The sequence below is a fragment of the Suillus fuscotomentosus genome (genome assembly GCF_016647785.1).
Source record: "Suillus fuscotomentosus strain FC203 chromosome Unknown F5891scaffold_35, whole genome shotgun sequence".
In the NCBI taxonomy this organism is placed as follows: Eukaryota; Fungi; Basidiomycota; class Agaricomycetes; order Boletales; family Suillaceae; genus Suillus; species Suillus fuscotomentosus.
Genome location: NW_024539547.1, coordinates 286,510 through 314,156, shown reverse-complemented (window position 1 = coordinate 314,156; position 27,647 = coordinate 286,510). Strand labels below are relative to the sequence as shown.

At 49.0% G+C, this 27,647-nt stretch overlaps 6 protein-coding genes across 6 annotated transcripts; 5 read left to right on the top strand and 1 right to left on the bottom strand.

The window, feature by feature from the left end:
- Positions 1–5,361: 5,361 nt before the first annotated feature.
- On the top strand, positions 5,362–6,914 carry F5891DRAFT_1041131 (uncharacterized protein). Its single transcript, XM_041362053.1, has 4 exons — positions 5,362–5,688; positions 5,740–5,893; positions 5,947–6,055; positions 6,204–6,914. Exons 1-4 carry the CDS (start codon positions 5,591–5,593, stop codon positions 6,593–6,595), a joined length of 753 nt encoding a protein of 250 aa, XP_041224600.1. The 5' UTR covers positions 5,362–5,590; the 3' UTR covers positions 6,596–6,914.
- On the top strand, positions 6,900–8,081 carry F5891DRAFT_1041129 (uncharacterized protein; the record flags this gene model as incomplete). Its single annotated transcript, XM_041362052.1, has 5 exons — positions 6,900–6,999; positions 7,100–7,118; positions 7,224–7,388; positions 7,442–7,735; positions 7,792–8,081. Coding segments are annotated over 3 exons (714 nt in total), but the record flags the coding sequence as incomplete, so codon positions are not given.
- Positions 8,082–10,930: 2,849 nt separating this feature from the next.
- Positions 10,931–12,061, top strand: F5891DRAFT_434919 (uncharacterized protein). Its single transcript, XM_041371817.1, has 3 exons — positions 10,931–11,267; positions 11,316–11,651; positions 11,704–12,061. Exons 1-3 carry the CDS (start codon positions 11,250–11,252, stop codon positions 11,989–11,991), a joined length of 642 nt encoding a protein of 213 aa, XP_041224598.1. The 5' UTR covers positions 10,931–11,249; the 3' UTR covers positions 11,992–12,061.
- Positions 12,062–20,157: 8,096 nt separating this feature from the next.
- F5891DRAFT_1111326 (2 beta-glucan) lies at positions 20,158–22,339 on the top strand. The gene is made up of 12 exons (XM_041363721.1): positions 20,158–20,757; positions 20,813–20,977; positions 21,025–21,075; positions 21,243–21,270; positions 21,316–21,385; positions 21,439–21,472; positions 21,529–21,642; positions 21,699–21,813; positions 21,873–21,960; positions 22,020–22,076; positions 22,131–22,259; positions 22,317–22,339. Exons 1-11 carry the CDS (start codon positions 20,606–20,608, stop codon positions 22,202–22,204), a joined length of 948 nt encoding a protein of 315 aa, XP_041224597.1. The 5' UTR covers positions 20,158–20,605; the 3' UTR covers positions 22,205–22,259; positions 22,317–22,339.
- Positions 22,340–23,158: 819 nt separating this feature from the next.
- Positions 23,159–24,214, top strand: F5891DRAFT_434806 (uncharacterized protein). The gene is made up of 3 exons (XM_041371816.1): positions 23,159–23,360; positions 23,410–23,742; positions 23,795–24,214. The coding sequence occupies exons 1-3, from the start codon at positions 23,343–23,345 to the stop codon at positions 24,074–24,076; spliced, it is 633 nt and encodes a 210-aa protein (XP_041224596.1). The 5' UTR covers positions 23,159–23,342; the 3' UTR covers positions 24,077–24,214.
- Positions 24,215–24,335: 121 nt separating this feature from the next.
- F5891DRAFT_1190197 (uncharacterized protein) lies at positions 24,336–26,830 on the bottom strand (the record flags this gene model as incomplete). Its single annotated transcript, XM_041367256.1, has 5 exons — positions 24,336–24,640; positions 24,687–24,761; positions 24,814–25,719; positions 25,769–25,891; positions 25,942–26,830. The coding sequence occupies 5 exons, from the start codon at positions 26,828–26,830 to the stop codon at positions 24,336–24,338; spliced, it is 2,298 nt and encodes a 765-aa protein (XP_041224595.1).
- Positions 26,831–27,647: the final 817 nt, after the last annotated feature.

Below are 27,647 nucleotides of genomic sequence, written 5' to 3'. Positions count from 1 at the left end.
AGCGAACTAATCAAGTTTTATAGGTGCATCCGTATGCAAAAATGGCGCTGGGCGTGTTGTCTGCTGCATCCAAAGTACGTTCGGTTTCTCCCGGAGTTCTATCTCCTGCTCATTATAATTCCATGTAGGTTATCATCACTCAAGCAGAGCGCGACCAATCAGTCCATTGTCTTCTCAAGAAATTGGCTGAAGTTTACCTCTTCATGACCCAAGATGACACTCTTGGCAAAATTGAATCAATGTGCAATATCGTTGGAAACATCGTTCAGCAGACTCTTGAGTGTGCTCATTTTATCAAGAACTACTCCGAGACAAAGAGCTTTTGTGAGTCGCCAAGCTATCGCACTTTGTACATGAATCTTACGCTATTATCATAGGGAAGAGACTTGGGAAAAGCATTCTCTCGGAAACCAACATCATCATTAAGCGGTATAGCGATACTTTGGACAGACTCATGCAACAATTCCGGGACCAAGTTGACCGAAACGTTGCCATCTTCGTCCAACGTACGGGTAAGAATTCTGACACGTTTCTGTCTTCACATTCACTCACACTGTTTCAGGTGATACCCTGGATCTTGGGGATATTGCTTATGCAAAGGGCGTAGGACTAGATACCACGAAACAGTGCCTATCAGGGACGCGCACGGAGATTCTCTCCCAAATTTCCGATTGGATCAATGGCAGTGGAGACGCTGCTGAACGTGTGCTATGGCTATCTGGGCCTGCAGGCACGGGCAAGTCGGCCATCGCTCACACAATTGCCAAGTGGTTCAACGACATGGGAGTGCTTGGCTCATGTTTCTGCTTCGACAAGGCCCAAGAAGCCGAGAAACACCACGAAAAAGTTTTTTCCACCATCGCTCGTGATCTAGCTGATCGGGATCCAGAGATGAGACGATCATTGGTGGATGCGGTTAAAAAGTCCACGTCACTCAAGAACTCGAAGGATATTTTCCAACAGTGGGAGAAGCTTCTCATAGGACCACTGAAGAAATTGTCTAAGACAAGTGTGGGACCTGTCTTGATTGTGATCGAGGCGCTGGACGAGAGCGGCGGAGCGGAGACGCGGCGGGACCTTCTCCGCATACTTACCGGTAAAGTTCAGAACACGGATCTTCCAAAAATTACAGAACTTCCATCCAACTTTCGGATTCTCGTTACCTCTCGCCCACTTCATGACATAGAAGATGCGTTTCATGACGTTCAACATACTCTACGGTTATCAATGGACGAGATACCAACAGCAGTGGCGGAGCGCGACATCTGCGCTTTTGTGTCTGACAAGCTACAAGGGTTGTCGTGCTTTGGGAAGGAAGAGTTTGCAAACCTCGCTGCGAAAGCCAATGGACTTTTCGAGTGGGCACGTCTCGCATGCGAATACATCACGGAAGACCTTCCTGGCGTAAATCCAAGGTCTCGCTTTGAAACTGTTGTGAACCGCGATCCTGGGAAATGGACAAACAAGTTGTATGATATGTATCGGCTTATTTTGGCAGAGATATGGCCACGACATCGGTATGGCGATGTCGAGTACCAGGAAGCACTAGCGGGATTTCGTTCCGTGATGGGGCAAATACTCAGCACGGCTGAACCCCTCCCGTTCGATTCCCTCAACGCCATGCGGGACTGTTTTCCGGACCACAACAAACATTACAAACTGGACATCATACGACATATGGGATCCCTCCTCAGTGGCACAACAGACTCATGCATCCCCGTCAGACCCCTCCACGCATCCTTCCAAGAGTTCCTCACAGACAAATCATCCAGCGGAGACTTTTTCGTTGACGTGACGAAGACGCAACACCACGACTTAGCATTGGCATCACTTCGAGTGATGGAACATGGCCTCCGCTTCAATATGTGTGATTTAGAGTCATCATACCTCCCTAATCGCGAAGATACCGGACTGCCTCAACGAGTCAAAACATCTATTCCCCTACACCTCGCCTATTCCTGTCGACATTGGGCTACGCATGTTCAAAAAATGGACTTCAACGATGAGCTTGCAAAGGCGATTAGATCATTCTTCAACCACGAGCGACTGCTGTTCTGGATTGAAGCACTCGGACTTCTCAACGCAATCAGCGGTGCAATTACTGGGCTTCCACTCGTTGCCAAGTGGCTGAAGGTGAGCACATGCCTACGACGCAGTGTCGGACGAACAGCTCATAAATAAATATAGGGCCATTTTGGATACGAAAATTTACGGACCACCACAATGGATGTACAAAGATTCATTCAAGTGTTTGGTGGCATCATTTTGCATAGCACCCCGCATCTATATGTGTCAGCGCTGCCATTCTCACCCATCAGCTCCACCATGGCTACCAATTTTACTGCAAGGTTTCCGAACATCCTTCGTCTGGCATCCGGCCGTGATTTGAACTGGACGGTTGCCCAGACCATGATCAGTGGGCACTCTGGAGGGATCGCCTCGGTCTCGTTCTCATCAGATGGTACTCGCATCGTATCTGGCTCGGAGGATAAGAGTGTGCGGCTGTGGGATGCGTGGACGGGACAGCCATTGGGTGAGCCCTTGGAAGGGCACACTGAACTGGTTTCCTCAGTTTCGTTCTCCCCGGATGGTACTCGCATCGCGTCTGGTTCAATAGATGCCACTGTGCGGCTGTGGGATGCATGCACGAGACAGCCATTGGGCGAGCCCTTGGAGGGGCACACTGGAGCGGTTTTTTCAGTCTCGTTCTCACCGAATGGTACTTGCATCGCATCTGGTTCCGACGATAACACTGTGCGGCTGTGGGATGCATGGACGGGACGACCATTAGGAGAGCCCTTGGAGGGGCACACTGATTGGGTTCGCTCAGTCTCGTTCTCACCAGATGGTACGCGCATTGCATCTTGTTCCGACGATAACACTGTGCGGCTGTGGGATGCGGTGACACGACAGCCATTAGGAGAGCCCTTGGAGGGGCACACTGGAGCGGTTTATTCGGTCTCGTTCTCACCGGATGGCACTCGCATTGTGTCTGGTTCGGAGGATAAGAGTGTGCGGCTGTGGGATGCATGGACGGGACAGCCATTGGGTGAGCCCTTGGAGGGGCACACTGGACTGGTTCGCTCAGTCTCGTTCTCACCGGATGGTACTCACATCGCGTCCGGTTCTTTCGATAATACCGTGCGGTTGTGGGATGCGACGACGGGACAGCCCTTGGGGGAACCCCTGGACGGACACACTAATTGTATTTGCTCAGTCTCATTCTCACCAGATAGTACTCGCATCGTGTCCGGTTCTTTCGATAATACCGTGCGGCTGTGGGATGTGGCGATTGGACAGTCATTGGGAGACCCCATGGAGGGGCACACTGATTGGATTCGTTCAGTCTCATTCTCACCAGATGATACTCGCATCGTGTCTGGTTCGAGAGATAAGACTGTGCGGCTGTGGGATGCATGGACGGGACGGCCGTTGTGTAAGCCTTTAGAGGGGCACACTGGAATTGTTTGGTCAGTCTCGTTCTCCCCGGATGGTACTCACGTTGCGTCCGGTTCTTCCGATAATACTGTGCGGCTGTGGGATGCATGGACGGGACGACCATTAGGAAAGCCGTTGGAGGGGCATACTGATTGGGTTCGATCAGTCTCATTCTCACCAGATGGTACTCACATCGCATCTGGTTCCGACGATAACACTGTGCGGCTGTGGGATGTGGCGACAGGACAGCAATTGGGTGAGCCCTTGGAGGGGCACACTGGAGCGGTTTACTCAGTCTCATTCTCGCCGGATGGTACTCGCATTGTGTCTGGTTCGGAGGATGAGACTGTGCGGTTGTGGGATGCATGGACGGGACAGCCACTGGGCGAGCCCTTGGAGGGCCACATTGAAGGAGTTTACTCAGTTTCATTCTCACCAGATAGTACTCGCATCGCATCTGGTTCATCGGATAATACTGTGCGGCTGTGGGATGCGGCGACGGGACAGCCAGTGGGAGAGCCCTTGGAAGGGCACACTGATTGGGTTTGGTCAGTCTCGTTCTCACCAGACGGTACTCGCATCGTGTCTGGTTCGGGAGATAAGACTGTGCGACTGTGGGATGTAGCGACCGGACAGCCATTAGGAGAGCCCTTGGAGGGGCACACTGCATTGGTTTATTCAGTCTCGTTCTCCCCGGACGGTACTCGCATCATATCTGGCTCATCAGATAAGACTGTCCGTATGTGGAGTGCAGTGAAACCGCAGCCATCCCCCGAGTCCAGAGACCCAGATTCCTTCGCATTTCCACTTCACCGCAGCACCACACCTCTCACTCAAGAAAGCCGTATCATGCCAACCAACACTTATCACGCTCACCACATCTGCTTCTCGCCCAGAGTTGAAGATGCCCTGCCCAATGCCGCTGACTTGCTCGAACCCACCTCTCACGATGATTGTAATCCAACCCCTTTCTTGCTGCAGGCTGATGGACGGATGATGGGCCCCAATCGTCGGCTCCTTTTCTGGGTACCTCCCGCTTCCCGACACGCATTTTATACTCCTTGGACTTCATTGGTGATTTCAAGAGGAGGTGCCGAGCTCGACTTGAGCCGCATGGCACATGGGACAAACTGGTCTAGTTGCCGTGATGCGTAAGTTCTCAGTCTTTACCATCCATCCCCGCAGTTGCTAATATTGATCCTTCTAGCTCCACGTAATAGTGATTTCATTCCTGCACTATGGAGTGTACCGTTGATTCTTTGATTTTATACTTGGCATTTCGTCTGAATAAGTTATGGTTGTTCCACTGAATGATGTGCTAATGTTGTTCCTGATTCGTGATACATCTAGTACCGAGACCTAATTCATATTGATATACAACCGTACAGTACCAGATCTCTAAATAGCATGTGTAATTATTCCTTGTTCGATCCGATCCAACATGCTAAAATCCAAAGCATTTCCCTCGAGCCCTTCAACTTCGTTATAATTAAAGTTGGTCCTCTTCGATTCCTCGAGAGCTGCAAATTCAGCCGCAACATTGTGAGCCAACTTAGATACACTTCTGCAGTCTTTCCTTGGACTGCAGCTTCGCATACTTTAATTTTCGGACCAGTACTTTTCAATTGTTCATATGCGGTATATGTATGTGTTGTTGGATTTGGAACCATTTTCGAGAGAAATTCAGAGGGTGTCCCTCACCCTACCCTGGCCACACAAGGTGCACTTAAATTCGATGACTATGAATAGCAATAATAATTTAAAGTTGAGCCAAGAGCCGCCGACCCCGATCCTGTATGCGTTCTGAAAACCAACCAAAGTGCATGCTGATCGTGGAGACGAAGTCGGAGATAAACTTGAGTCGAATCTGAGACTGAAAAGAGAGAACGCGGAGCAAATGCACGTTGTTGTACTTTTCGTGACCTTGTTTTATGGTCGACACTTATTCACTGGCAAATAACATTCATGCGTCTCCTTCAAAGTAATACCCTGCTGAGGCCTTGTACAAATTTACATAAATCCGGTTTCCTTGGCTCTCTTGTTTTCATGCTTCTCATCGCGACCTCGTCAAGACGTTCTCGACACGGAACAAGCACCTGATAGTATTTTATATACACGATGGCCACTGGCAGCCTGTTTCATTCACAGCACCATGGGTAACGGTCCCTCTATATTCGTGCGCACGCCTCAAGAGCATCTAGAGCACATGTGGAAAAATCCCAGTCCACTCGCATATTCCTGTCCACCTAGGTGTGTGAGCTCTATATGAACATCGCTTGGTACTAATTACTGGGCCAACAGACACGTCCGCGTTTACCTCCTCCCAGAATGGACTCAAGGTAAAAATCCGATAAAGGAGCCATGGGCTGCGCTAAAAAACGACTTTGCGCTCGAACCTACGGGCGAGTTGAATTTGAAGAAAGTGAAGGGTAAGTGGGCCTTGGAGCGGTGTTCGGTGCGTGCTGCCTACTGGTACTCTGTCTACCAAAATGTTGATTAACGTGACAGGCGATCGATCTGGAGAGAATGCAGCCGTTTGAGGAGAAGTGTAAGGGGAGATTGTCGCCACTTGCTTTAAAAGTGTTGGCTGATTCGAAGGGTGTTGTTTGGATGTACGGTGAGTTTGTGATGCTCTTGAAACGTGCTGGTCGTGTTTGTTTCGCAGGGGAGACTTATTGTTCCGTGTATGCCCTTCCGAGACGTACCTTTTGATGTATCTCATGCAGTTTCATGCCCCAATGCTCATTCTTCGTCTTCCAATACAGAACCAACGCCCTCTGAAGACACCGTTTCCATACGCGCAGACCGCCTACGTATTGTGCGGCAGTACGATGCCGCGGTCGAACGCGTTATGGAAGCGACGCTAGGTCGCATATCAAAACTACTCGATAATGGCGTAGTGGGAGAAAGCGTGTCTCATCACTACCCTGAACACTCTGGTGCTGACACAGGCATTCCCGACGTGCCGCAGGAAGCACACAGCAAAGAAGCACCGGTCAAGGGGAACGCTGGGAAGGCCGAAGGTAGCAAAACAAGCGTAACTCTATATCAACAGCAACGACAACTTATATTCTTTGCGGCGCTTTTGTTCTTATTTTATTCTGGCGCGCTGGGTCGATATGCTCAATTCGGGAGAGATCTTACGTTTGGGTGGTGAGCATTTGATTGACGGTTTTTTTTACTGATAATCATGCCTGTATGCCCTTCCTCGTGTTCACTATGCCTTCTTTTTCATGCCTCATGATTTACTACTACCGCATACTTAATTGGTCCACTTGTAATTTTGAAACTATGTCCTATGCGCAATTTTTTCTTGACACCAGTCCCAGGCCAGGCTTTTCTAGCATCCCAAGCAAGCAGCCTCGCATCCTGGCGTCTATTGAAACACCTTGGGTGTGTTTATACTGCTTTTGTTTACTCAAATATCATGTTCATCGACTAGCTGGTGACACAACTAAGCCTTACCCGCTCTCTGTATCCCGTACCATAATGGCACTTAAAATTCCTGTCGCACAGTTGCAACGAGATACCTCGGACGGCTGCGAGCGCCGAACAGTGACTTGTTACGAGTCGTGATTTGAAATGCAATCCCGTTATGCGGTCGAAGTTTGGGTGCGTGTGCTGTGCATACGTAAGTATACACTCCTATCTCTCGATAGGGTACACCTTTCTCCCACACGAAGCTTTGTGAATTGTGGTTCGGGGTCCCCATGATAATATTGATCAATTGGTGAGGCGCAAAGACTATCCTTTTCTGTGATCCGGATTCCGTGATATATAAAGACCCCCCACACCTGACTATATTCTGGACGAGTACGACGTGTAGTACTTGTTACTACAAGATGCCATCGTCCTCTAGGGTGTGCCACAGTTATTCACAGACAGCTACTTGTCGATTCGGCTCCAAGTGCAAGTTTGCGCATGACGAAGGGTCTGAAGTCACCAATGGTGTAGGTCAATATAGCCGCCTTCAATCTCACAGACAGGCTAAGACAAACGTCAGCCGTCCAAAACACAGACACAGACACCTCTAGACGATTTCTTTGCAACACACCCCACGTTCGACTACGATTCGTCTGCGTCAGTTTCATCGGAGTTTTATCGGATGTGCGGCCAGTTTTGCTGGGATAGGGATGATAAAGAGAGAGAGAAAGCTCACAATGATTTCAAGAACGCCCTTGTTCGGCAGTTCAACGAGATATATGGCACGGATGTGAATGATCTCACTTCATGGCACAATTTGTGTCAGATCGTCCGCATTTCACCGATTCCTGACACTCTCAAATTATGCCGCGAGGTAGGAGCCCAACTTGCTACCGCCTGTGTTATACTGACAAGTATGGTCGCATTTAGGCGGTCAAAGCCACTCATGTCAATATTGTTGACTTGGTCGATACAAATGTGACCAAGGAACCAGTGACCAGATTTGTTTCGGAGGCGAAGCTGAGCGAGTATACCAAAGCAACGGGAAAGTTCTTTCCAACAGATAATGCGTATGCTGGTGGTCTCTTAAGGTACCTGCTCCGCCGTATCATGAATCCTGGACAAGGACGCGTGTCTAGGTCTGGTCAGAAGACGCAGACCCGGGGCAGGCGTAGGCGTCACTAGAATCTACGTTCCGATTCTTATGTCATTCTCATCCGTGGGTTGGATTGTGCTACAGAATGCTACAGAGCGGACTGTAGCATTCTGTAGTGGATTACGTTTCCCTGATGCGCTTGTACATTAGGTGTCGTTGTAAAGCTTCTAGTTGACTTCCCTGTGGTGCATGAGCACACGACCGGATAATCTTTCGGACATTAACGATGGCAATGACTTTCATGTGTGAGCTATGCCAGTGGCCCAGGTTCTCTAGTAGTTGAATGTTGCGGAAGCAACAAGCTTCTCCTCGGGAATGAACTCGGACTTGAAGTGAGGAAATTTCCCTTTCTCGCATTCACACCCAGTATGCCTAGGGCACAATATTCTTCCGATATCAACGCCTGCCCCTTACATACTCTCGCTAAAGCCATGGACGCTTTCAGTGGCATTTGACCATGTAGGTTGAAATAAGGCCCGGCATTTCATCCCCATCAAACCATCTTCAACCCACTGAATCAAAAGGAGAACGAGCTCCTGGTCCTGGATCTGGGCGCGGATAAGGCCTGGAGACTAAACATTCATCTACACGTCGAACAGAAGACACTCAATCAGAGGGTGACATGCGAGAAAGGAATGGACGTCAGATCCTTTGGTTAGATCCCTCAAAGCATAACCAACCCATCACGGTTAACCTGAAGCCCTAATCCCTCAGCCACCCAATTCCCGTCAGTTATATTGGCAGGTTGTGGGCTGTCAGTAATGAATCACAAGAAACCACGTATATACCTGGCTTTGGCGAACATTTACTTGGCTGCATCTGTTGGCTTCTGCAGGAGGATCGGGCGTGTGGTCGTAGATTTGGATTGAGTCAATATGAGAGAAATGATGAGGTGACGCTGTGAAAAGGGAATTATTGGACATTCCAGTCCAGAGTCGGATTGCACAGCAGTGATATCGCTGTGCCATTCGACTCTGGACTAGACTACATACTGAAACTTTTGGGAGAGGACGAGTGGCTCTGTTCCAAGCGACGTCAAGTCTAGCTATTGGGTATGTTATTCCCACAGGCTTTATGTAATTGAATCCCTAATTTCAAAGGGAACACCCGTCGCATACTTTCCGGCCGACACTCATTGCGATCTCCACTCATTTTGGAGCGCAAAACATTATCATCAACCTTACATCGTAGCGGCGCTGGAAAGCGCCAGTCCCCGACTCCAAGAAATTACAATGGATTGACAGCAAACAGTATCAATATACAGCATTTGAGTATGGACAGCAATCAGGCACCAAGTCGCAGGTCAAATGTAGCACTAGACGAATTGAACAATATACGAGTCTACTCATCCTCACTTCCCAGGTCCATGTCGAAGATGTCATGGTTCTTCATTGGCATCTTCGAAGGTGACTGGCCTTGAGGCTCGTCAGCGGCCTTCCTTTTGCCTTTCAAGTCATAGAGAGCCTTCTTCGTGTAGGCTGCGCATGGCAGCAACTGCATACGCCGCAGTATGAGTTGATAAGCACGGGAGCCATTACCATCGCGACTGTTGGGCGGTGCACTTTTAGACGGCCTGATGTTTCAACTGGTAACAGTTGTCAGAGAAAGCCGAGGACATAGTAAATGAACAAACATACAGTTTCAAGATGACTTCAACCTCCACGACATCGCCGTCGTGCAATTTTGTCCTGTAATCGTTAACATTGAGAAGGACTCCATGCTCGTTGCGAAGGTCCGGAGAGTCGACCTTAGTGTCGCCCAGTTGCGCAAGACCCGAGTAGCGATTTTCAGGGTCATACAAATCACGGAGACGCAAATAATCTACGTCAAATCAGATGATGAATCGTTCAGTTAAGTATTAACTCACCTTCGTTTTTTTCACCTGACTGGACTCGGTGCTGCAACGAATTTCTGACCTGACATCTTTGTTTTGCTGGGGCTGAGCAAACCGCCAGATTCTACAAGAAAAAATGGTCAACAAGAAAGTTGCAGCAAACTAAACTCTCGCGCTCACTTCCAATGTCATGGCGGTTCAAGCGTGGCATCGTCAAAGCCCTTGGGTCTGGAAGGTCACGAAAGAGCGAGTCCAACTGCACCAAAAACGTGTACCGATCCTGCTCCATATATGTCCTCCAGAAGTTTGAGACAGCTGGAATATGATATATCACGCATTCATTCTGATGACTCATCATTCAACTGTACAGTTTTAGAACCCGAAAGGTTCCCACACTTCAGCGTATAGGTGCCTGTACGTTTGGATCTGACGAAACCCTCTTCCCACTAAAGTGGGAGTCGGGGATTCTGTGTGTGATCGCCGTCGTTTTTGAACATTCACCTAACCTGATATACATGGCTTAACCAGGCGGAGATTGGGCAGGTTCAGTTTACGCCGCATCTGATGTCCGTCTACATGTGTTGGTGAGTATTCACTCTTCTAGCGAGTCTCAAAAAATTCATCCCACCGTGACATTGTCAGATTACGTAGGCAACAACCCGTCAGCATTAAAGAATGCTTCTTTTGAGTTCAACTCGTTGAACATTTACGAATGAAGCTCGCGTTTTACGTCGAATGTCGTACCCAACAGCCACAAAGTATTGTGTGAATTGTATTACCAGAATACTTACTGTTTTGATCCCCAAGCGTGATATAGAGACGAATTGCAGCAAGGTCATCATTTTTTACATCCAACACGATCATCTACTTCGAATTCACAAGAACGGTGAGATCCGGAACAGTGTGTTTCTCGTAGCGTTTTAATGTTTGTTTATGAAGCAAATCACATTGGCCCCACACTCCGCTATCCTTACGCGTGTGCCTCGAAGCAAGGGTTCGTTCTCTGGTCACTTCTTGATCAGGACTATATGTACATAGTAGTTCTGGTTGCCTCATGACATCCGTGCAGTTGCAGCAGAGATGGTATATTTTACAGTCCGGCTTCGAAGAACTAGCTAAAGACAGGTGTTCCACGGGCCCACAATTTGACCGTGACTCGTACTCGTCAAGATCTAGGGCCGATTCACATGCACACTCATCATGTTACAGTCATTGGATTCTGGACGTCAGTTACCATATCCAGCTAATAACGATCCTTCTCCGCAGGGTTCTTCATCCACGTAAGCCACGAGGCGAACATGAACGCTTCGATATTCCTTGCATAAGAGTCTGTTCGCGATGTAGTACAGCACAGGGGTTTCTCCCATCTTTTGCATTCTATAAGCCCTCCCATATACTATGTCCTCCAGTACAGAGGTAAGCTCCGACCAAATTCCCTTGAATTATTTTTGACGAAAAATATAGCGAAGGAGCGAAAGCGCCGATTCAAGGCGCACGCCCACTCCGCCTCCCGTTGACGAGATGCCCCTCGCCGCCTTTTTCGCTCAATTCGCATCGTTCTCCTTCGACGAGAAACAGCCCTCATACCAGAACTTCGGCCGCCTCGTCAAAGTCCTGAAATGTGACGTCAAAGATCATCAGAAGCGCATAGCACTAGCACGAGAGGGATTCAATGACGCGCTCGTTCATGAATTTAATGTGCGTTTCGGAATTGATCAAAACGACATCTCGAACTGGCAGAATTTGTGCGGTGTGCTGAGGATTGATCCCGTTCCGAATTCTGTCAAGAAATGTCGCAAGGTTTGTGGATCATTATTTTAGGCGAGTCGCAGTGGCTGAGTTGCTTGTGTAGCGCGTTTGGGACATGCATGTCAACCTTGTAGACCTGGTTGATTCACAGAGGACTGGGAAGCCTGTGAAACTGTTTGCATCCTTGGAAGACTTGAGAACATATACTCTTCAGACGAGGAAAATATTTCCGAAGGAGACTCGTGCCTATCAAGGCGGGTTACTGAAGGAGTTGCTAAGGGAGATAAAAAACACGTACTTTGGGAGGCGCGGGCCCGGGAACGGGAGTGCGAAGAAGAAAGAAAGAAAGAAGAAACAGAAGGCCGCAAGGGCAGCAGCGGGAGGTAAATGAACGCGTGTTTAGTGGTGAAGGAGCTGTCCCTTTCAACTCGTTTCGCAACATTCGCTTTCATTACGTTCTCTGTAACACTAGTATGCGCACTATGACCAGCTGTCAACAGTTTGTAATTTATCTCGCAGATGAAATGCCGCCTATGCCAGTAGCCCAGTTTTTCTAGTAGTTGAATGTTGCAGAAGTGACAAGCTGTAACGCTCGTCAACGATAACAGCCATCGTCGAATATTGGCGATGGCAACCAATATTCTCGTTGTTACGATGAGCTTCTTCTTTGGCTTCTTGAGCAGCTCGCCTCACATTAGCCTGCTGAGCTTGTCTGCGACGTATACTGACAGGCAGAGAGGAAGAAGGCCCAGCCTCAGCCTGAGCAGGGTTTTTATTCATAGTACTAGTAGTAGCAGTAACTGTAAGCAGGTAGCAATACCATGTAATCGCACTTACGATCTCTTGCAATGAAGGCAAAAACGAGTGATGCTACGACAGAGATATGGGGAGTTCGATAATATCGATATACAAAGACGCAGAAATGCAATCACTTGCAAACGAATGCATGCAAACAATATCCACACACGAACAACGTGCAATCACAGAACATCACACAAATTTCCATTTCGCGGTCTACATGAAGTGATGACGTTTACGACGGGTACTTGTTGGAATGTAAACTCGTCTATTTCCTTTCTCAGTTTTAACATGTGATTCTTTCGGTTTATATTCTCGCGTCGTTCGTCTTCTGATACCTCAGTTGTTGATCTCCAACACTGAGGTATGTCTGTCTTCATCTTATCTCGCCGACTTTGTCTTATACTATTTTCTCTCATAAGCGTGTTATACTCTTAGGTACTATCAATGTTTAGTTGTTGATCTCCAACACTGAGCGTGTTATACTCTTAGCTTCTAACAGGTTATGAGCCCTGCTTTCAAGCGGAACCACACACGAAGTCACTCAGTCGCAACAACTCATTATACATCCTTCCTGTTTCCGTACTTCCTCTCGTTATGGGAAAACTCGACCATATTCCGGAAATAACAGGTCCGGACAACTATTTCCATTGGAAATGCGAAGTTATCTACGCGCTGGGGGTCGAGGACCTTTGGTGTCATGTCTCGACTTCCACTGACCCTACAGATATACTTGGTGTCGCATCCAATTTACCTGTTGCGGCAATTCCGGGCGCTCCAACTGCTGATGAGACGAAAAATATTCGTGCTTGGCTCGTTGACGACCTAAAGGCCAAAGCAATCATTACTCGGCGTTTATCTACCTCCGTCCAGCAGTTTATTTCAGATGATCATACAGTATCCGCACGTGCAGCGTGGAAGACACTTGCCAACCATTACAGCCGCACGGACGTAGGTTCACAGTACCTCGTACGGAAAGCTCTTGGATCTCTGCAAATGAAGGATACAGCGGATGTCGCCAATTATATTGGGAGTCACACAACCTTGCGTGAACGCCTCCTTAGAATGGGAGGCACATATTCAGATGATGACGCAATCTTTCAACTTCTTCGTGGTCTTCCGAACATGGCGGCCTGGTCACAATTTGAAGTCCTCTTGGAACAGCGCATCCAGGATGCCAACGCAGCTGCGACTCCACTCACGTTTGACAACTGTGTAGCTCGTATTTCTGCTGAGGCATCGCATCACAGCGCCTAGAAAGGTTTCAGTGGCCCCGGCTCCGAGTACGCCAATGCTGCAACGACTGTGGCAAGTGGCACACCAGCAGTGTCTACTAACACAATCACGGGTCTTCGGAAGCATAAGCATAACCCCGAGGGTATTTTTTGCGTCATGCCAGGCTGTGGGAAAGGTGATCATGACCACTCCCACTGTTACAGGAAGGGTGGCGGCATGGAAGGTCAGGCTCCTTGGCAAAAGGCCAAGAGGGCAGAGACAGCTGCCGCTGCAGTTATAACACCCTCACCTACCAACCCACCAGTACCTCCCATCGCTGCGTTCGCGCTCGAAGATTCGTCAATTGAGGCATTTGCTGGATCCTCTGCTGCAGCTGCAGGCTTCTTCGGCGACCTTGCATGCACATCCATCGCGGAAGTTTCAGACGTCCCGCCAACCAATATGGCGGCCTTCATGACAGCAGCACTCTCGACCATCCTAGATTCGGGCACTACGACGACCCTCATACGGGATCGCAAGTATTTCTGGTCTTACTCGACGGCAGACCCCGTGATAGTGCGTACCGCAAATCATGGGAGCTTATCTACTTCGGGCCGTGGCGATTGTCTAGCAGTTTTGACGATCGGAGGAAAGAAGTACCATATACGCCTGACCAACTGTTTACACGCACCGGAGGCCATGATCAACTTACTGTTGGTGGGTTACATGGTGGATCGGGGCTGGGGGTGTAACTTCCTTGGAGCACCAGCACGCTGCGACCTATCATACGGAGGAGCACTTCTTGGTTCGGCCCTCCTCACCAACAAACTCTGTTTTGTCGACCTAGAGTTCCTTCTTCCTCCTGGCCCCACGGCGACCGTGCGCAAAGCGCCATCAGTGGACATTAGTGCCTTTGTGCATGTTCCTTTAACGTTGGACTTGTGGCACGCCAGGATGGGCCATCCAGGTGGAAACGCCGTTCGCTGGCTCCCTCTCTTCACCAAGGGCGCATCTGTCATGTCCGCGGCACCGCTCACCAAGTGCGAGTCTTGCATTTTAGGAAAGCATCCTAGGCAACCATACCCCCCTTCTGATTCGCCTCCGGCCTCACGCTTCCTGGAGCTCGTCCACTCTGATCTCTGCGGACCTATCCCTACAGAGACACCGCATGGGAAAAAGTATTTTGTTGTTTTCCTTGATGATCACACAAACGTCCTTGATCTACAGTTTCTGGCGTCTAAGGATCAGGCGCTTCATGCATGGGAGCTTGTTCGTGCCCGGTGGGAGAATATGTCTGGTCAGCGTGTCAAGGTCTTTCGTAGTGACAATGGAGGAGAGTTCCTCAACGCAGCTTTCACAAGGTCCTTGGAACTTGCAGGCATTGAGCGTCAGTTATCGGCGCCCTACGCACATCAACAGAATGGTAAGGCTGAACGTGTCCTCCGAACGGTTGAGGGGCGCATGTATGCAATGCTTGACCATGCAAAGCTGCCCCAATCATTGTGGGGGGAAGCCGCCTTATGTGTTGCGTATCTTTTCAACCGGTCTGAATCTCATGCACTCCTGCCCAGCAAGACACCCTACGAAATGCTCCATGGAGCCCAGCCAGATGTCTCGCATTTGCGCTGTAGAAACAACAATACTGTGAGGAGCAAAGATAGCTCCAGACTGTATCTATAAAAGTTGTAAGGTCGCGCTGTAGAAACAACAATACTGAGAGGAACAAAGAAATGCTCCTGACTGTATCTAAAAAGTTGTAGGTCGTGCGTTGCCTAGTCTGCAATACTTGAGATGGCAAGTGCATTCGACCCTAAAGGGGAAGCAGGTGCAGCGGAGATCTAGAGGTACGCGCTTCAGCGAAGCGCGAGAAAGCGCAGGTGCACGCAAGGTACGAAGGCGCGGGAAAGCGCGCGCGTGTAAGCGGAAATAAGAGAGACTAAACTTATGTGAAGATATAAGCAAGATAAAGGATGTGAGATGTGTTGTGCTAATGAATAGATTTCTACTGCGACTTTCTAAGTAGTAAGTACTAGGTAAAGTTGGGTGAAAAGTAAGGTAAATAATAGTATGTACTGCTGGCACTTATATAGCGCGCCTAAGCGCGCTCATACGGAGCCGAAGCGCTACCGAGTAGGTATGTAAAAATATATATGAGTGAGAAACTATGATAAAAATAAAGGTGGAACTATGCTAATAAAGGAAATGGAAATATACGCACTAGGGAGCTTGGTGGACAGTGGATGGATGCATCTGGATGGCTGGCGCTATAGGGCGCGCAAGCGCGGGAATGCGCGCGCGCGTATACATCGTGAAGCGCGGGAATGGTGCGCGCATGGCGCGCATTGCGCGGGAAAGCTGCGCGTCATATAGGAATCACTGTGGATGGTACACAGAGTGATGCTGCGAGTTGGTGCTGTATACTCCCTAGTGTAAAGCGCCATATCACACTATGAGATGCATGAGTCTCTACAGCGCGTTGCCTAGTCTGCGATACTTGAGATGGCAAGTGCGTTCGACCCTATAGGGGAAGCGAGTGCAGCAAAGATCTAGAGGTACGCGCAGAAGTGAAGCGTGAGAAAGCGCAGGTGCGCGCAAGGCGCGGGAACACGCGCGCGTATTAGCGCGAAGCGCGGGAAAGCGTGCGCGCGTATGCAGAAATGAGAGACTATGCTTAAGTGATGATATAAAACAAGATAAGAGATGTGAGATGTGATGTGCTAATGAATAGAGTCCTACTGCGACTTTCTAGGTAGTAAGTACTAGGTAAATGGGAGGTGAAAGTTCAGTTCAGTAATAGTATGTACTGCTGGCGCTTATATAGCGCGCCTAAGCGCGGTCATGCGGAGCCGAAGCGCTACCGAGTAGGTATGTAAAAATATATATATGTGAGAGTCCATGATAAAAATAAAGATGGAATAATATGCAATGAGAGAAATAGAAATATACGCACTAGGGAGCTTGGTGGACAGTGGATGAATGCTTCTGGATGGCTGGCGCTATAGGGCGCGCAAGCGCGGGAACGCGCGCGCGCATATACATCGCGAAGCGCGGGAATGGCGCGCGTTGCGCGGGAAAGCTGCGCGTCATATAGGAATCACTGTGGATAGTACACAGAGTGGTGCTGCGAGTTGGTGCTGTATACTCCCTAGTGGAAACTGCCATATCACGCCATGAGAGGCATGATTCTCTACAGCGCGTTTTTGGTTCGCGTTGCTTCGCTCGCATCCCTCCTGAACTTCAGGAGAAGCTTGGACCACAATCACATGAAGCCGTCTTCATGGGGTATCCGCCTGGCGTAAAAGCATGGCGCCTTCGCGACAAGGTCACTGGAGCATTCTTCAATTCGCGGGATGTCATCTTTGACGAGTCCTTCTCTGGCTCACCCTTTTCAGATTTGGATGACGAGGACGACAATACACATTCAGCCACGTCTCGCCCGTCACATTCAACCACAACTCCCCCGTCACATTCAGCCACATCTCCCCCGTCACATTCAAGACCATCTGCGCCCGCCAGTGTTCCTCCACCTGCCCAGTACCATCTTCCCCCACCTCGGACCTCTTCTCGTGCTCGTGTCAACACCGAGCGCGGCCGTGAGTATCAAGAGAAACTGATGGCAGATCGTGCTCATCTGGCATGTCAGCGTGAGCTCTGTTTGGCACGAATCAACGGTGTACCTCCTCCGGATGCTCCTGAAGGATCTGACATTCCCCTCGTTCCTGTTGTCCCTCACCTGACCCATCGGTCGAGGGTGGCCCAGAGGAAACGCCTGCCCTATCTACCGCTGAAAGGACAGTTAATGCACTTACCGATCCCTTCACAGCATCAGCAGTTGAGATCAGCGACGAGGATGAGATAAAGCCTGACACTATGATGGTTGGTTTTCCTATCGCGGTTGCAAATCTGATTGTTGTCGAGCAAGCGTGCATTGCAATTCGCAGTGACACTCGTCAAAACCCGTCGACTCCTGGCTATGATCTCAAGATCCCGCCCAATACTTACGACGAGGCACTTCGCCGTCCAGACCGTGACAACTGGCTCGCTGCTATGCGCAAGGAGATGAATCTGATGTCGGAAATGAGCGTCTACGAACTGGTCGCCTTACCTGCGGATCGCAAAGCCATTGGATGTCGTTGGGTACTGGAGTTCAAGGAGGATCTCAAAGGCGGACCTGCATTCAAAGCGCGTCTGGTAGCACAGGGATTTTCACAGATTCCGGGCGTCAATTTCAGCAAGACCTTTGCGCCTGTGGCCAAGCCAGCTTCGATTTGTATCATTTCGGCGCTGGCAGCTAAGTTGGACTGGGAACTTGATTGTTTCGATGCAAAACAAGTGTTTCTGTGGGGAAAACTCAAGGAAGACGTCTATATGCGTCAAGCGCCTGGCTTTGAGCGCTTCGACGCATCGGGTGGTCGCCTGGTCTGTCATCTATTATCCTCTCTCTACGGCTTGAAGCAAGCTGCATATGATTGGTATGAGTTGTTGAGGGAAGTGCTGACTCGTCTGGGATTCCTGCGTTGTGGAGCGGATTACACTGTTTTCGTCTACGATACCGTGGACAGCAATGGGACACGCACAGTCTGTATCATAGCCTGGCATGTGGATGATGGTCTGGCAGCAGCGAATCAACGCGCCTTCCTGGACTGGGTGAAGAAGCAGATAGGTGAACGTTTCGGCATCGCGGATTTGGGTGCGGTGACGAAATACCTTGGTATACAATTCGAACGCAACCGCACGTCTCGCGACCTTTGGATGCACCAGACGGAATACATCACCTACCTTCTTGACGAGCATGGTATGCTCGACTGCAACTCCGTTGTTCTACCTATGGACCCAAAGTTTCCATTTGGACGAGATACCGATGTTCACCCTTATGTTGAAGACTTGGCGTCAGAGTATCGCAAACTAGTGGGCGAATTACTCTATCTGGCCCTCTATACCAGGCCCGACATAGCGCTGGCGGTCATGCGCCTTGCGCAGTTCAATGCATCACCCGAGCCTCGTCACTATACAGCGGCAAAACATCTCCTTCGTTATCTTGCCGGTACCCTCAACATGCACGTTCACTATGGAGGTGTCAACATAAGCACAGACCTTCACGGCTACAGTGACTCAGACTGGGCATCGTGTCCTGAGGACCGCGTTTCGATCAGCGGATATGTCTGGTTTTTCAATGGTGGTCCGATTTCACACTCGTCGAAAAAGCAGCTTACACACGCGTTATCATTGACCGAGGCCGAATACATGGCACTCACTGCGGCTATCCAGGATGGAATCTGGATTCAATCCTTCTTCGACAGTCTGAAGATCCCTTTTCCTGTACCTATTCGTCTCTTCGCAGATAATGCTGGCGCCATTGCCCTTTCGAAAGAAGCCGCTAATCACACGTGAACAAAACATATCGATTTACGTTACCACTTCATTCGCGCACATATCGAGGCCGGAACGTTCTTACCTGAATGGCTTTCCACGCATCAAAACACAGCCGACATCTTTACAAAGTGTCTCCCGCGTCCATTGTTTGTTCGCCACCAAACCGGTCTATCACTCGTCACTCGTTGAAATTGTCTCGTTTATGGGGGTGTGTTGGAATGTAAACTCGTCTATTTCCTTTCTCAGTTTTAACATGTGATTCTTTCGGTTTATATTCTCGCATCGTTCGTCTTCTGATACCTCAGTTGTTGATCTCCAACACTGAGGTATGTCTGTCTTCATCTTATCTCGCCGACTTTGTCTTATACTATTTTCTCTCATAAGCGTGTTATACTCTTAGGTACTATCAATGTTTAGTTGTTGATCTCCAACACTGAGCGTGTTATACTCTTAGCTTCTAACAGTACTTTATACCCAAAGGTTCGAAGTTGTATGTGTCGGGTTGTCGGGAGGTACTAGGCTGAAACAAAGCGTCATATTAGTAGTCACAAATGTCACGGACTTTGTCTATTACTAATCGTGGGAAAGAATTCGGCACGAACACGAATGGGGCGAATCGGGGCGAAAAGTCGAAGACTGAGACTTTCTGCTTGTTCGACGGCCTACTGTGACTGTGACCTTGTTCGACACCAGGGTCTGTGACCGACGCGTGACTGTCGGATTGATTGCATTGGTACAGTATGTCTTTTACCTTACTCCCAACCCACTCAATGGTCAATTCACATGCAATACAATACACGCTCACTTGATCAAGTGCGATGAAGATAGAGGAGTGCCTGTTTCGATGATGCTGTCAAATATGGCAGAAGTAGGACGACAAACCGTGATGTGCCATTATAAAGCAGGCTCCTTCAAAATTGTTCTTCGGTAGAACTGGCAGTACTATTCCCTACTCATCCGGAACTAGGAGGAGAGCACAAGGCAATACAGGGATTAGTCCATGTACATCCTCGGAGCATAAAGTATGTATACCCATCACCATTTGCCGTTATTGGCCACCACCAGCGCAACTTCAGTGGTACCAACACGAATTTGTACGCTCCCTTCCTATATTTTTTCAGGAACTTGCAAAACAACTTGGGGTTAATGTGCAGTTATCTTTCCGATGAGACTCTAATGCTCAATAATGGTGCGAACGTCTGAGCTGATTTATCTCAAGCGACAGGAACTACACAAATCAAAGGCACCGATCCTGTTGTATGGGCGCTCCAACTTTACGACGCTGCTCGGGCCTGAGGCCTGAGGTTTGTCAAACTTTGACTCCAGCCTATCTTTTGTTCATCGCCTAACCTGGCGATAATAATCCATCTTGAGTGTTAGGGGTATATTGTTTCGGAAACGCACCAGCTACATCCTGGTTGAGTGACGTTGGTATGGAGCACACACTTCTGACCATTCTATATAATCTCGCGCACTGTCAAATATATCATTCACAGGTAAGAGCACTGAGAGACATGACTAGATCCGCTATTGGCCTCCATAGCTATAAAGGCAGGACAAACATGGCCCAGAATACCTCAGTCACCAATTGAAGATTCTTCACTTATTCTTTATTCATCATGCGTATCGACTTTCATTCCTTCGTCATATTAGCCCTCGCTGTAACAATGACGTCGGGTGCGACATACCAAAGGTCGAGCCAGCTCGCAGGCCAGAGCTTCCTTGACGCGTTTGAATTCCAAGCCATCTCAGACCCCACCCACGGCAGAGTGTAAGTCATCCCTTGAATCGCAGTATCTGGGGGCTGATTCACTCCACGTTCCCAGGACCTATGTCAACGAGAGTACTGCCAAAGCAGATAAACTCGTTTCAGTGGCTAATAATACACTCACGCTCCGAGCAGACTATACCACGAAATTGTCCTCCTCCGATCCAGGAAGAAAATCTTTCCGAATCATGTCAAATTCCCAGTACGAAACTCATGTGGCAATGTACGTCTACGTGAACTCGTGACACGAGTTTTACTAATCTAATTCAGTTTTGACATTGCTCATATGCCACAAGGTTGCGGAACATGGCCAGCTATTTGTGCGTTCAATCTCTTGTAGTCGGTTGACGTTAAACTAACTACACGTCAGGGTTAGGATGATTCTTTGTCTCAATGCCTTGACGTCTGACGAGTGCATCACGATGTTATTGATCCAACAGGGTTTGTCCCATTCGCAGCCTAGTTTCTTACATTAACATTTCACCACAGGAAGTGGGGGAAAACTGGCCGAATGGAGTGTGTTCAGATTAATGTTTTTTTGGTTACAACTCATGGTTACAGGGCGAAATCGACATTGTAGAAGGCGTGAATGATCAAACTCCCAATACATGCAGTCTGCACACAAGCTCCAGTAAGATCACGTTTCGAGCGGTGAAAACTATGGGTACTCAAATTGGTTTTCAGATTGCACAATGCCCTCTTCTCGCTCAATGTCAGGGTCAGGTTTATCGAGTCTCTAAGTATTTGGTGGTGCCTGATGGAAATTGAATTTAGCATCGTCAGTGGTACGAACTGCGACGCGTACGCTAACGGTAATGCGGGGTGTGGGGTCCATATCAACGACGACAAGAGCTATGGCCCGCAGTTTAACAGCAACGGGGGTGGCTGGTATGCTTTCCATGTTGGTCATCAGTTCTACCAGAATGACAGAAAACCATGGCCAGGTATGCGATAGAAAAGCGTTCGACTTACATCAAGATCTTCTTTTGGGAGAGGACGAGTAGCTCTGTTCCAAGCGACATCAAGTCGCCTGGATCGAGCATCAATACTAGCCATTGGGTATGTTATTCCCACAGGCTTTTATGTAATTGAATCCCTAATGGAACACAATTTCAAAGGGGACACCCGCCGCATACTTTCCCGATACTTATTGCGATCTCTCCACTCATTTTGGAGCGCAAAACATTATCATCAACCTTACATTCTGTGTGTGATCATCGTCGTTTCTGAACTTTTACCTAACCTGATACACGTGGCTTAACCAGGCGGAGACTGGGCAGGTTCAGTTTACTCCGAGTCTGGATGTCCATCTACATGTGTTGGTGAGTATCCACTCTTCTAGTGAGTATCTCGAAAAACTCATCCCATATTGTCAGATTACGTAGACAATAACCCATCAGCATTCAAGAATGCTTATTTTGAGTTCAACTCGTTGAACATCTACGAATGAGGCTTGCGTTTTGCGTTGAATGCCATACCAGCAGCTACAAAGTATTGTGTAAATTGTATTGACATCACATGTATGCCCAGAAACCAGAATACTTACTTTTTTGATCCCTAAGCGTGATATAGAGATGAATTGCAGCATCGAATTTGGTAGTCTCGCACGTATCCCGACGCGGGCGGATCGGCAAGCGCATAAGTATTTTGGGCTGCGGAAGGTCGTCATTTTTTACTCGTACACACTTCAGATATAACTCATCATCCAACACGATATCATCCACTTTGAATTCACAAGAACGGTGGGACTCGGCACAGCGTGTTTCTCGTAGCGTTTTACTGTTTTATTTGTTTATTTATGAAGCTAATTACATTGGCCCCACAGTCTACTATCGATATCCTTATGCGTGTGCCTCGAAACAAGGGTTCGTTCTCTGGTCACTTCTTGATCAGGACTATATGATACATCATTCTGGTTGCCTCATGGCATCCGTGCAGTCGCAGCAGAGATGGTATATTTTTACGGCCACCCCCCAACCACCCCAATAACACGAGGTTCCCCACAGATTCTGATACCATTCTGGGGTGCTTGTAATTGTATTGGAACCCGTGCATGGTCGTAATATGTGGGTGCGGGAAGCGCCCTTTAGTGCGCTGTTCGTGGGAGCGTGTCTACAGCTTACGTTTTCGTGCTCAAACGAGCCGTGATAATTATCCATGCAATGTACCTTGGTGACTTTCGCGGCGGAGAAACACACGCAAGCAAATGACATGGACATCCAATTCAAAAAACAAGCCAGGCCATACGCATTGTCCGTTGGTTCAAAATAGGTCCAGCTTCGAAGAACTACCTAAAGACAGGTGTTCCGCGGGCTCACAATTTGACCGTGACTCGTACTCGCCAAGAGCCGATTCACATGCACTCATTATGTTACAGTCATTGGATTCCGGACTATCTTCATCAATTTGTGGGTCAGTTACTATATATAGCTAATGACGATCCTTCTTTGCAGGGTTCTTCGTGGGTAACGGGCATGCACGTAAGCCACGAGGCGGATATGAACGCCTTACATAAGAGTCTGTTCGCGATGTGGCACAGCACAGGGGTTTCTCCCGTCTTTTGCGTTCTATAAGCCCTCCCATATACTATGTCCTCCAGTACAGAGGTAAGCTCCGACAAAATTCACTTGAATTGATTCTGATAGAAAAATATAGCGAAGAAGGAGCGAAAGCGCCAATTCAAGGCGTACGCCCACTCCACCTCCCGTCGACGACACGCCCCTCGCCGCCTTTTTCGCTCAATTCGCAGCATTCTCCTTCAAAGAGAACCAGTCCTCAAACAAGAACTTCGACCGCCTCATCAAAGTCCTGAAAATTGACGCCAAAGATCCTCAGAAGCGCGAAGTACGAGAGGGATTCAAAGACGCGCTCGTTCAGGAATTCAATGCGCGTTTCGGAACTGACGGAAACGACATTTTGAACTGGCAGAGTTTGTGCGCTGTTTTGAGGATCGATCCTGTTCCGGATTCTATCAAGGAGTGTCGCAAGGTTTGTGGATCGTTGTTGTAGGCGAGTCGCAGTGGCTGAGTTGCTTGTATAGTGCGTTTGGGACACGCATGTCAACCTTGTAGACCTGGTTGATTCACCGAGGACTGGGAAGCCTGTGAAGCCATTTGCGTCTGTGGAAGAGTTGAGAGCATATACTCTCCAGACAGAGAAAATCTTTCCGAAGGAGAGTGCCTATCACGGCGGGTTACTGAAGGAGTTGCTAAGGGAGATAACAGGCACGTACTTCGGGGGGCGTAGGAACGGGAGTGCGAAGAGGAAAGCAAGAAAGAGGAAACAGAAGGCCGCAAGGGCAGCAGTGGTACTCGACTTTTAGTGGTGAAGACTGACCGGAGCTGTCCCTTTGAATTCGTTTCGCAACATTCGCTCTCATTACGTTCTCTGTACCAGTAGCATGCGCACTATGACCTGTCAACAGTTTGTAATTTATCTCGCAGATGAAATGCACGTTCAAATCCGCAACACTGCAGTTAAATTACTAGCAGTACCCCTAGAATCGTGTATCAAGGCCTACCACTATATCATATTATGCAATATCTATCCCTGTGACGTCTTGTATATTCTAGTGTGAGTAGTCACTCTGCCTCCAAAATGCCAACCTGCAGCGGTTCCCTTGTGCTGGCGAGTATACTTGGATTATGCGGCTTAATGCCCCCGAATGTCCTTTCCAGTTGCCCAATCTTCTCAGAAAGTAAGCGCGCTTCGTCACTGGCCTTGAACGATTCCTTGATAGCGTCGACGACGACCAAATTGTTGCGCTGGAGATCGCTGTGAAGGCGCGCGAGGCGTACTCGAGTATCGAGAAGTATGCTTTCTGGCTGATCCCCCGAAATGCGTTCCGGAGGTGATGATGAAGTAGTGACCCGTGCGTTTGCAAATGCTAGAACTAAATAAGATACCATTCTCTCCGTCAAATGAAGACTCACCCTTTGAAAACACGTCTGGAAGGTCCTGCACAGAAGCCTTCTTCCGGTGCGAGATGAACGCACTATTCTGGCGACCTATACACGTCTGTTCGAGCAAGGATGCGATTCGAAGATCACACAGACAGACCTGATCTGTTCCGCCTTGGAAGACGGCGAGATCTTGACAGTCCATCCTCACCCGACTCTGGTGTAGATTCTATGCTCCGTTTCTTACGATGCCGAGTAGTGCTGGATTCTGCTTGGTCGTGGGGAGAAGACGAATACGAGGAACGATCGCTGTCCGACGAACGACTGCGACGCGAACTGGGGGTTTTCACCACTGGGCTACCACCGCTGTCTTCACCAGTAGGCAGCTCCTTTTGATTGAGGACAGGGGTGGATGGCCGCGACATTCCGCATGCATCAGTGAGGAGACCTTCTGAGATACTGTGCCACCTCGTTAATAACCAAACCATCATCTTCTGCGATGACACCTTCGCCGTCGCACCAAAAATCTTGTGCCCAAAGATCCGCGCGATATCCTCGAATTGTATGCCGTTCTCAGGACAAAGGGGAAGTTGGGTGAAAAATCCGCAGAGGTAAATCAGTAGGGAGAGATTGCCTGTAGGCAGGAAACGGAGGATTATCTGTGCAATCATGATCTGATGGCGCTCGATATCACCGTCGTGACCAAGGTGAAGATCGTCCTGGACTTGTTTCTGATGTTGTCTGGCTGTCATGGGAAGTAAGAGTGGCAGCTCGCCTCTATCACGTTTCTCCTCTTCTTCCGCATCCTGTTGGATTCGCCTTACCTCCTCGCGTTTCACGCTGGGCTTCACACACCAGTGCCAAAATCCACCGTAAAGTTTAGGATCGAGGAGAGGTTGGGGAAGAGTGGAGATGAACGTGGATAAGACAGCGCAAATGTCTGGCATGGTCTGCCCGTGCATGCTGAATTTAGCCCCATAATCGGTACTGGAACTGTAGATGTCGATCAATTGCATGTGCCGATCGAGGTTGGGCAATGCGCGGAACAGCCCCTGTTGGTAAATACCTGATGAGGGTAAATGATGGATCAATTCAAGGGAGAGAAGATGTAGTACCCGTTCTTGTCAGCTCTTCTACACAGGCAACGACCAGGGTCGGCACGTCGTGCTGGTGTTCGCCGATGGTGATCGTAGATGATGCATGGATCAATACATCACGCAACGGCGCTCCTATCACACCTGTCTGAATGTTAGTGTAACACAAAAACCACACGCAAAACATAACAGACGAAATTTTGGATCTCTCTTCTCAGCTCCGCCCTTGCGCTTTTCACGAAGCTTCTCTCGTAAATCTCCTTCCTCTCTATACATTTCCATTACATCCTCGTCAAAAGAAATGTGGTCCATCGCACGATGTTTCTCACGCCGAACGAGTTTGTCGAGCCTAGGATATAAGATATGTGGCTTTGGCCGGGGTGCGTAAGGTTTTCCACGGTCTAACAGCGTCTTCGGCTCGCGCTGTGGCTGATCTTCCTCGAGGCGCCTGCTACCTCGTGGTAGATGGATATTTGAGGAAGGGGGAACATTGTGGTGTGACGTGTAATCGAGTTGCAGTCCGCATGCCCGAGCCTGCCTGTCCCTCTCTATTTCCGCGGACGACGGTTTGGCTATGCGCCTGATGTCTGGCATGGACGCAGAGACATCGCGAATACCATTCTGCTGCTGTTGGAAAGCATGTGGTGGCAGGGATGTACGTTTTTGATGATCACCATGATCGCGAGGTAATTGCTGGTAATCGGCGAGATGTGGAGGATTATACTGCTGGTGTCTCGACTCATACCCACGAGGCATCCACTGTGCCTGACCACGACTATATGGGGTGGCGAGTAAGTGGGAAGAGTCATTGTACGTTGGGGAAAGTAAACTGGGAGTTTGGTACGGGGGATACATATCCATGCGAGGTGTCAAGGCAAGAGGTCGTGATGGTCGAGGAAGTGGAAGAGAGTGATCTATAGGGTAAGGAGGAAGTAGAGGGTTTGGTTTGCGTAAGATGCTGCGCGGACGCAGGCTGTCGTTGGGTGGATGGGCGCCAGGCGTTCTCGGGCTGTCGTTGCCGTCAAAGCTCGGTCGGTCACCCGAGCGAAATGGCGGATAATGAGTATACGAGGTAGATCGCATCCTGAGGCCAGCAGGAAGGAAAGATAAAATCTCGAAATATCAAGTACCAATCGACAGAAATGGACCTTGCTACAAAGGGTGAACGTGGTCTAAGAAAGAGAAATGAACATCCAGTGCTGCGTGAAGAAGACTCTTTTAAGATAGCTTAGTCGACTTCTGGAGACCCTACTAAGTATTCAGACCGGTCGAGGCTGAGACGCCGCACGTATTATGGGATGTGGGGCTTTTTAAGGTTGCTGCAAGTGCAATTTCATTTTAGACTGACTCTAAGGTAGAGCGCGTCTATATCTAGAGATGGGAATTACACAGGGAGAAAACCGAGAGAAAGCTCACAGCGTGTCTGATTGTGATAAATCTGGAGTTTGAAAAGAGGTGAGGGTTACGTGTATGGTTGCACAAACGAAATCTGTACATTTGACGAACCGTGAGTCTCGGAAAACTAGACCAACCTAAAATGTATTAGAGTGATAATCGAGTGACTGAGTCAGGACCCTAGGCTCAAGGGCCGATGATAACATCCAGGCAGGTCCAGGCAGAGCCAGGTCTAGACCCTAGACCGCATATGATTCCCCTTCGTGGGTTCAAAAAATGTGGTGAAGAACTGTAAAGCTTCGTCAGACCGAGCAAGCTCCATGGGGCTTTATAGAACCGTTAATAAGGCGCCAGGACTGACGAAACGTGCTTTCTAGATGAAGAGGATTACTCGAGTCTACATAAGGTTTGAGCAAAAGGAAATGTTCCTGGCCAGGACCGCAGCCTCACTGCGTTAGCCAGCGCCGAGTCTCGGTCACGGTGATAACGGACATGCTACCCGAGA

What these genes read in the sequence shown, in the direction of transcription:
- F5891DRAFT_1041131 (XM_041362053.1), top strand. Translation starts at nt 5,591, where the DNA reads ATGGGTAACGGTCCCTCTATATTCGTGCGCACGCCTCAAGAGCATCTA. An exon ending in GCATATTCCTGTCCACCTAG is followed by an intron (nt 5,689 to 5,739) that starts GTGTGTGAGCTC and finishes CTGGGCCAACAG; the next exon opens with ACACGTCCGCGTTTACCTCC. An exon ending in GGGTGTTGTTTGGATGTACG is followed by an intron (nt 6,056 to 6,203) that starts GTGAGTTTGTGA and finishes CTTCCAATACAG; the next exon opens with AACCAACGCCCTCTGAAGAC.
- F5891DRAFT_434919 (XM_041371817.1), top strand. An exon ending in CTGTCAAGAAATGTCGCAAG is followed by an intron (nt 11,652 to 11,703) that starts GTTTGTGGATCA and finishes TTGCTTGTGTAG; the next exon opens with CGCGTTTGGGACATGCATGT.
- F5891DRAFT_1111326 (XM_041363721.1), top strand. Translation starts at nt 20,606, where the DNA reads ATGCGTATCGACTTTCATTCCTTCGTCATATTAGCCCTCGCTGTAACA. An exon ending in GGGAAAACTGGCCGAATGGA is followed by an intron (nt 21,271 to 21,315) that starts GTGTGTTCAGAT and finishes TCATGGTTACAG; the next exon opens with GGCGAAATCGACATTGTAGA. An exon ending in ATGTCCATCTACATGTGTTG is followed by an intron (nt 22,077 to 22,130) that starts GTGAGTATCCAC and finishes CCATATTGTCAG; the next exon opens with ATTACGTAGACAATAACCCA.
- F5891DRAFT_434806 (XM_041371816.1), top strand. An exon ending in CTATCAAGGAGTGTCGCAAG is followed by an intron (nt 23,743 to 23,794) that starts GTTTGTGGATCG and finishes TTGCTTGTATAG; the next exon opens with TGCGTTTGGGACACGCATGT.